Source organism: Ipomoea triloba, chromosome 7, assembly GCF_003576645.1.
Source record: "Ipomoea triloba cultivar NCNSP0323 chromosome 7, ASM357664v1".
NCBI classification, from domain to species: Eukaryota; Viridiplantae; Streptophyta; class Magnoliopsida; order Solanales; family Convolvulaceae; genus Ipomoea; species Ipomoea triloba.
Genome location: NC_044922.1, coordinates 14278881 through 14287887, shown reverse-complemented (window position 1 = coordinate 14287887; position 9007 = coordinate 14278881). Strand labels below are relative to the sequence as shown.

Sequence of the window (9007 nt, the reverse complement as noted above, 5' to 3'; positions counted from 1 at the left end):
AACACACCATTAGTGAATTAATCACTCGTGATGTATATCTTTTATTGGATAGGGTGATGTAAGCTATTTCACCCGTAATATATGAAAATAAATATGTTTCCTTTTTTAATCCGAAAGAGACTAATAGGGAAATGGTAATTATGAAGGTAAAAATATTTTTTCTTTATTTAATGTGCAATATTTGATTAGTCAGGCAAATAAAAATGCGTGAATGTAGGTGAGATGTTTCAAAGCAAAGATGAAGTTTTTTAATTTTTTTTTGTGAGAGTGCAAAATGTCACAAATATTCAAAATAGTTAAATATTTTACTAAATTTACACCAGACCAGATCTCTTACCGTTATACTCAACCTGGACAAATCTCAGCCGTTAATCGTCATTGCCACCGACGTGTGATTGCAATCGAAGATCCTAAAAGCCGGGGCCCACCCGGCAATTCGTACCCGAACCGGAACCCAAGCTCCAATGACCCTTTCATATTCAACAGCATAAAAATCCCAATTACTCAAAAGCCGTCCTCTCTTTCTCTCTCTTCAGGCTTCTTTGTGGTTCTCTTTTGTGTGTCTCATCCTCCTGCGAGTCTCTCTCTTCCTCTCTTCTTCGATCCAGTTATCACTGTAAGTCCAATCTCAAGCCCTAAATTTCCAGTCATGTTCGATGTTTTAGATCCTTAAATCTTATTAATCGATTATAGTATTCTTTTAATTTGTTAATTCACAACAAGAAAATATTTTTTTAATCTGTTCGTACGTTTATAAATCATTATACATTCATAAGCTAGATATATACTTCCTTTTATTGGATTTTATTTGATTTTGACTCTCGCATGTTGAGCTCCGATTTTCATTTTCATTTAAAAAAAAAATTGTTTCGATTTGTTTCTTTATTTTTATTTATTTATTTATTAAGGCTTTTACCTTTTCTCTTTATTTTGATTTTAGATTAAATTTGCATGTCTGGATATGTTGATTTTGATTTGTGTGCTTGATCAGTCAGTTGATGAGCTTTCGAGTGGACAAAGAAATCTAGAGTTTGACTTTGGATTTTGTGATATAACAAGTGAGCGGAGTTGTGACTTGAATTCAGATCTTTTCCTATCATGCAGTTTAATGCAGAAGTTGTTTGTATTTCCTGAATTATATAATTTAATATCTTTTACGTGTATAATGTGTTGTAGAAGACTCCCTGATAAGTAGAAGTATTGCATTTAAAAAAAATTGAAAAATAATGTGTTTTAGAAGTAATTGAATGGGATTATGGAGTGTTTGGATATGGTTTTGCATTTTAATGTAAAATTTTTAACTACTGGAGGCAATTTTGTGCTTATTATAAGAAATTTGTGTAGTCTGAGTTAATAGTGAATTGGAATAATTTTTTAAAAGTGTCAACATTTTGTGTTTTCTCATTTGCAAAGGCAACCATGAGCGACCAGGGAGAAAAAACCTGTCCTCTCTGTGCTGAGGAGATGGACTTGACAGATCAGCAACTGAAGCCATGCAAGTGTGGTTATGAGGTTCTAAATCTTTCACTTTTTTCCAATTGTTTTATTTGGAGCAATCTGGTGTTAAGTAGCTTCTTGCACTGTGTTATTATTTGCTTGTCATAGCTATTATATTAATCACCTTTTGCAACAACTGGCAATTTTGTGAATTTGGATAAGTAAGATCCACACTTGATAATATAAAGATAGAACTTTAAAAGAATGTGTGGACTTTCTCTTTACTTAAGGTTATCAGTTAAGTGCCTTGTGCTCCCAAACCCTCACATGCACACATCTGAAAATCCTCCAATCCGCCCAGACACCCCAAAAAGAGAATAGATTTGTCTTGGATAAGTAAGATCCAGACTTGATAATATAAAGATAGAACTTTAAAAGAATGTGTTAACTTTCTCTTTACTTAAGGTTATCAGTTAAGTGTCTTGTGCTCCCAAACCCCCACATGCACACATCTGAAAACCCTCCAATCCACCCAGATACCCTAAAAAGAGAACAGAAAACACTTAACATATAGAGAGAATTCTCCATCATTTGTTAGGTTTGGATGAATTAATTTACCTTATGGTTCGATATGGCCAAAATTAAAGTTGTTCTGGTATTTCTATGATAAGTCTTGTCATTTCCTCTAACAGAATGATATTACAACCATTTGTCATTTACCCCTAATAGCACAAAAACTATGCACCAAGTAGACATTAGCGTTCATTATTGTATTGCTGTTCTGGTATTTCTGTAATAAATTTATTTTTATTTGAATTTACAATTGATATTTAAAATGCTCATTTTTATTAAAAATCCTCTTCGGAGTTGCAGATTTGCATTTGGTGCTGGCATCACATTATGGACATGGCTGAGAAGGATGAGACGGAAGGCAGATGCCCAGCATGCCGTAATCCTTATAACAAGGAAAAGATAGTTGGCATGGCACCAAATTGTGAAAAGTATAAACTAAGAAATATATACTCTAGGGGATGAACTCGTCAACATTTGAGATTCTTCTTTTATCTGTTGTATTCATCTTTGTGATTGTCATAACAGGATTGTGGCTGAGATGAATATGGAAAAAAAGCTGAAGTCCTCCTACAAGGGGAAAAGTAAAACATCTGAGTCGAGGAAGCAACTTTGCAGTGTGCGAGTAATCCAAAGGAATCTTGTCTACATTGTGGGATTGCCGCTTAATTTGGCAGATGAAGATGTGTGTGTTGTTAATGAGCTTTTCAAAACAAATTTTTTCTCTAATTTGCACTCATATTTAATTACTTATACGCCTTTCCTACTCTTAAACAGCTATTACAGCATAAGGAGTATTTTGCTCAGTATGGAAAGGTTTTGAAGGTGTCTATATCTCGAACGGCAGCTGGTGCTATTCAACACTTTCCAAATAATACATGTAGTGTGTAAGTTTGGTCCCTGGGCGCTGGGGTTGTCTATTTTATTTGACTCATCTGTTTGAGGAGGGTGCTGAAATTTATGTTTTGATTTTATATTAAATATTAGTTTATGCTTAGCTTCCTACCTTCTCCACTTATTTACTTGAAAATCTGTACGTACTTTTCTTCTGAACAATCTCCTCTGTGCAGATATATCACCTATTCGAAGGAGGAGGAAGCAGTTCGTTGTATTCAATCTGTACATGGATTTGTTTTGGAGGGCAGACCTCTAAAGTGATTACAACCTTTGATCCATGAGTTACTTCATATTTTTTTCTTTATGAAAAATTTGGTTCAATAATCATTTGAAATTCCTTGTGCAGAGCATGCTTTGGAACAACAAAATACTGTCATGCTTGGCTTAGAAATGTGGTATGATCTTTGAATGAATTTGAAATCGACAAGAGCTTTTTACCCCAAAATTTTGGTGCTTTTTTATAATTGATATGTAATGTTTCTGAATTCTGACATAACATTTCATCATTTTCTTTAATTTTCTTTCCTGTTACAGCCTTGCACCAATCCTGATTGTTTATACTTGCATGAGATTGGGTCCCAAGAAGATAGCTTTACCAAAGATGAAATAATATCTGCTTACACAAGGTATATGATTTATGCAGCTGTCTTGTTTTCCCTCTTTTAATATTTGTAATTGGTCCCTATGTGTTTCATTAAACTTGTTTGTACCTGACCCCATTGTGAGTACAACTGTATTGGGACAGTACTATTTGGTGAACATATATAATGCGTTAAGTACTATATGGTGGGAATTTGGATGCCCCATACATTATATTGGAATCATGGTAGTGCTTATTTTTAATATCATATTTGGTGACAATTTGTTTGGAAAATTTATGGTTTCCCTAGTTGTTTGACAGACTTCTGAATTTATTTGAAAGGGTCAGATTTGTATCAGATGTACTGTTTTTTTCCCTTGTATCAGATGTATGTACTATAAGGAGAGTGCTCTATAGCTTAAATGAGAATAGGAAGGGGCACTGATGAAAATGTAAAACCATACAGTTTTTGTAGTTCTTTCTTGATTATTGTGTAAAGTCCAACTGCTTCATGAAAGTGAATTATTGGAGTGCCATAGTGTTAAATACTTCAATTCAAATCAGAAGCATTGGTGTCCTGGTGAAAACTGCAAATCTGAAAGAGTAATTGTGTTATGAGTACTCATGGATTCTGTATGATAATTAATGGAATATGAAGGTAGATATTGTTTTTAAATACATATTCACATCAATTATAACTTTCTGAATATAACTTGTGTAGAAAAAATTTCAGTCTTTAACTTCGGTTTTTCTATGCTTGTCTATTTTGTGAATGATAGTGTTTAACTCAGTCTTCATTATAATTATTGCTTGTCTTTTTTATTTTTTATGTATGGAACTATCACCTTATGGACTATGAAGTCCATGAACTGGTGGATTTTGAGGCCACTTGTCTTCTGTGTCTTTCAATTTACAACTTGCAGGTGCTTGAAGAAAATCATTTCTGTTCTAATAAAAAAATAATACATAGGAAAGTTCTAGCTATGTTGTAATTTGTTTTCTATGTCCAAGCCTGGTTACAGGGACGAAGGCGCTAAACATTTTTATTTTGTATTTGTTCATTGGAGTTGGTGCAGAGCAATTTATATTTAGCTCATCTTTTGTTTTCATGGTTGTCATTTAGTATGCTACTCACTAAAATGAGCAAAGCTTCATACTGGTTTTTCTGTAAGTGGCTGGGTAATTAACATACATAGTTATTTTAAAGGAGTAGAGTACAGCAAATATCGGGTGCTACAAATAGTATGCAACGGCGTTCAGGGAGTATATTACCACCACCAGCTGACAATTATTGCAATAACAGCATTGCTTCTACAGCGAAACCTATTAGTAAAAGCACTACATCTGTAAGATTTTCTGTTATACACTCTAAATTTGTTTTTTTGTTTTGTTTAAATGGGGAAAGGACAAGGATAATTTCAAAATAAAAATGATTATGTGTGTGTGTGTGTGTTTACATTTATATATTTATTTTATATATTTAAGGGTTTGATATATTTATATATCCGTCATATTACTTGTGGATTTATGATGTTCAACTATAATGTTGGATGCATATAATTTAAGTTATTCTTCACTATTTATGATTCATGACCAATTTGATCTGTTGATTATTGATGCATGATATTATTCTTAATTGTTATTTCTTGCAGAATTCTACAACCAGTGTCAGAGTTTCTCCACCAAATAGTAGCTCTGGTAGATCTGCTGCTCTTCCTGCTGGTGCTTCATGGTATGTTTTCATCTGATTTGTCTTGTAATGATTTTTCATTTTACTCCATACCTAAGGTGTTCATGTGAAAAGTATTTTATTTGCCAGGGGAACACGTGCCTCAAATAATCAACCACCACCTGCAAGTTTACCTTACTCCAATGAGACACTCAAATCTAAACCTGAAATTAGCAACAGTGCAGCAATGTTTTCTGCAGCAATTGCAAGTACAGGTCAGTGTTCATCATTGCATGCTGATCGAGATAAGCAGCTTGCTCATGTTGATGAAAGCGGCAATAATCAAGATAGGCACAAAAGTGAAACTCCAGAACCTGCTAAGCAGTATGTAGAAGCAGATGATCAAGACTATGTTCCTGAGACCCCTCCCACACCAGTGCTCCCTCTTGGTTCATCTACAAATGGCCAAATACACATTTACCCTGCTGCTAAGGAAAAGGATTGTCATATAGCTGTACATACTAATACTGCTAGTTCTTTTGACAGTGCTTTGATGTCTAATGGACCCGGTACTGCAAAAGCTTCAGCTGAAGTTCCAGATTATGAAATCCAGCAGTTATGCTCAGAAATGTCTTCATTAAGCAATGATAGACATCAAAATGTTGATCAATCTAGTAATCCTTTGACTTTTGAGGGGAAAGCCGCAACTTGTGCTGCTGATGAGAGTTGCATGACAGATGACAAGTCCGATTGTAGATTGGATTTGCAAATGCAGGTTGTCACTCGTGGGAATGGGGATGGCTCCCATTCTTCTGATGATCTGAAAAATGGGAGTTGTGATGCTATTCCTGACAGAGGCCACACTCCATCAGAGTCGTTTACTTCTTCAACTCAGCCTCCTTTCCTCGCCAACTCCATTGGGTCTGTTAAAGCCAACATGCATATTATAGATAGGAATTCTGATCCATTATTACAGCCTTCAAGTTTACAGGGTATATCTAATGGATACCGGGAGAACATAGTTAACTGTTATGCTGATGTTGGAAGCACCGATAGAGGTTCCAGTTCGTTGTCAAATGCAGATCAGAGGAAGTATGGAAACAATTTTGAAGGTGAAACTGCAACTGCTGACTGCAATAGTGTTGTAGATATGGGAGAGAGTAGCATAATATCAAATATTTTGTCACTGGATTTTGATCCATGGGATGCACCATTAACTTCACCTCAGAACCTGGCCAAGTTATTAGGGGATTCTGATAAACAGCCCAATCTTAGACTATCAAACTCATTAAAGTTACATACAAGCAATCAATCAAGGTTCTCTTTTGCAAGGGAGGAGAAACCTATAAATCAAGCACCAGGTTTTGAACCATCTTTCAGTCATAGTCAACAAGCTTTTAATCATCATCTAAGCCACGACTTCTCCAATAGTAGGAGCTTTCAACTTGATAACCCTGGTCCTTGTAATGGTTTCTCTCTAATCAGTAATGAAGACTACAGTAGTTTGCCCGGCAATTATTCTACCTTTTCATCTAACAAGCTGTCAGGTGAGTTAATTCCAATCATATCATAATTATTGTTGTTATAATTGGCAGGGGGTTGGGTTGGTTGTGGTGTTGGTTGGAGCCTACAGCTTTTGGTACAGAAGACAGTTGGGGAACTTCTATGTTTTTAGTGATGATGAATACTGGCTTTTCATAATATACTTAAAATGAAGAAATCTTGATTTACATAATTGAAATAAAATATAATTCTGCTGGACTAATTGCATTTCCCCCCACTGAGCTTGCATTCCTTTTCCTTTTGGGTTCCCTTTAGTCCTCTTTATTAATAATTCTCTTCATGAAATCCTGAAAACAGTATCAAGATCTCAGATGTCGGCCCCACCAGGATTTTCAGTGCCTAACAGAGCACCACCTCCAGGTTTTGCTTCTCATGAAAGAGTGGAACAAAATTTTAGTTGTCTTTCAGGTTAGTTATTTATACTTGAATTTTTCTCTCGTCACCCCAGCGCCCCATATGAGAGATGTATATATACACCAAGATAGTATGCATATAATTAGATTTTTGGATATCTTTTCATCATTTAAGTCCCTCTCTTCTTTGGCAGGGAATCAATTGCTTGGCACTGCAATGTTACGGAACCAGTATCAAAATCCACCTGCTGGGAATATGGCAGATAATGATGGGTTTGAGTTGATGGATCCTGCAATTTTGGCAGTTGGCAAAGAGAAGATTCCTAGTGGCCTTAACTTCTCAGGAATGGATTTGGCTCAAAGTTTTCCTCCACAATTGAGTACTTTTGACAACGAGGCCAGACTTCAGTTATTAATGCAACGATCTCTATCTCCACATCAAAACCAGAGATTGGCTGATACAGGGGACAACTTTTCTCCCTTTCATGATGCTTATGGTATTCCTTCCAGAGCTGGTGAGCAAACACTAGCTAGCAATCACTCCCCATTTTCACAATTCAGTCTTCCACAGTCTAGAAACCCTGTTATGTCAAATGGCCACCACTGGGACGTTTGGAATGGGGTCAATAGTGGAAATGATTTGAGTGTGGCTGAGCTCTTCCGCACTGAAAGAGTGGGACTTAATAATAACTTCTACTCTGGATATGATGAGTCAAAGTTCCGCACGGCGGCTAATTCTGGCAGTTTCTATAATAGAACATTTGGGATCTAAGCACATTTGTGAGACTCTTTTGGCATTCACTAGTAGTGGAACAAATGATTGAATGGAAATGTATGACCGATAGATTTGCAAAGACGGCCTGGTTTGCTCTGGGTGTTTCAGTCACTGGAATAACTCAATCCACTGCATATGTGACACTACTTGACAGAATTGCATCCAATGATGGGAACACTCGATGGTGATTGTCTGAGTGAGCTACTTTCAGATTGGTGAAGGACCAAGCCTCTTCAATAGGGGTGGTCAGAAACCAACAGGTCAGTCCTTGACATTCAATTCTTTTAATCTCAATTAGTATGTTTGACTGGTAGTGGTTATCAGAACTCTTTATTTTGTTCTTTTTTTTTTTGTTTTTTTTTTTTAATTTTTTTTTTTTTGGGTCTCGGGGAGGGAGTTCAAAGTCCCAATTACTTTGAAATACTAAAATGATGTTATCTCATTTATGAGTAGGTCGGTAGTTTGGGTTCGCTCATTGGTGATTGTAGTTAAAAAATTCCTAGTAATTGGTATAAACTGACGGCTTCGTATCATTCACAATATAATGCTTCTCAGGTGAAAGAAGCAGAGATTGAGGCTCAGTACGAATTTTGACTCAGATGTGTTAGATGCTTGGGGTGACTGGTGATTCTCTGTATGTGTGCTTTTCTTTGATTGGGGTGGAGAATCGGGACATAGACCCACATCAATTTTTATCAAATAAGAGAGTGAAGGAAAGACCAGAATAATATGGCTGGCTTGCCATTTGTCTTGTAAGTACAAGAATTGGAAAGATGTGAATGACATTGAAAGCTGCTTTTTATAGTCTGCTCTTTCCATTGCTCTAAAACTTGTGCTGCATTTTGTGCCTATGCTATTATAAATGTTTGATTTGATTTGAATAGACGATTACAATGATAATAGTAAACAATTAAATATACTGTTCATGTTCAATGCTTGCCAATGTGCTTCCAGAATTTCGCAGCTGCACGACTAAAGAAATAGCTATATTCGTTCTGTTTGCTGAAATAGATTGCTTTTATTATGTTCAGAGCTCTACTTAAATGCGAATTTTGATAAGTTAAAGATCCATTGTTCGTCATGTCTTGCGAGCATTAATTTGTTGGGTTGCTATGTATCTTTTTTCTTCATATATAATTAATAATTAATGGGAAGTAATCATA

The 9007-nt window shown here is 35.7% G+C and overlaps 1 protein-coding gene across 2 annotated transcripts; it reads left to right on the top strand.

The window, feature by feature from the left end:
* The first annotated feature begins 269 nt into the window (after nucleotides 1-269).
* LOC116024485 lies at nucleotides 270-8787 on the top strand. Of its 2 annotated transcripts, none has more exons than XM_031265384.1 (14): nucleotides 270-616; nucleotides 1414-1512; nucleotides 2311-2438; nucleotides 2536-2692; nucleotides 2785-2894; nucleotides 3078-3161; nucleotides 3251-3299; nucleotides 3439-3530; nucleotides 4698-4830; nucleotides 5137-5216; nucleotides 5304-6700; nucleotides 7014-7124; nucleotides 7264-8104; nucleotides 8400-8787. In XM_031265384.1, the coding sequence occupies exons 1-13, from the start codon at nucleotides 275-277 to the stop codon at nucleotides 7839-7841; spliced, it is 3360 nt and encodes a 1119-aa protein (XP_031121244.1). In that variant the 5' UTR covers nucleotides 270-274; the 3' UTR covers nucleotides 7842-8104; nucleotides 8400-8787. The 2 variants fall into 2 exon arrangements, with proteins under 2 accessions (XP_031121244.1, XP_031121243.1); XM_031265383.1 differs by having other exon boundaries at nucleotides 4692-4830.
* Nucleotides 8788-9007: the final 220 nt, after the last annotated feature.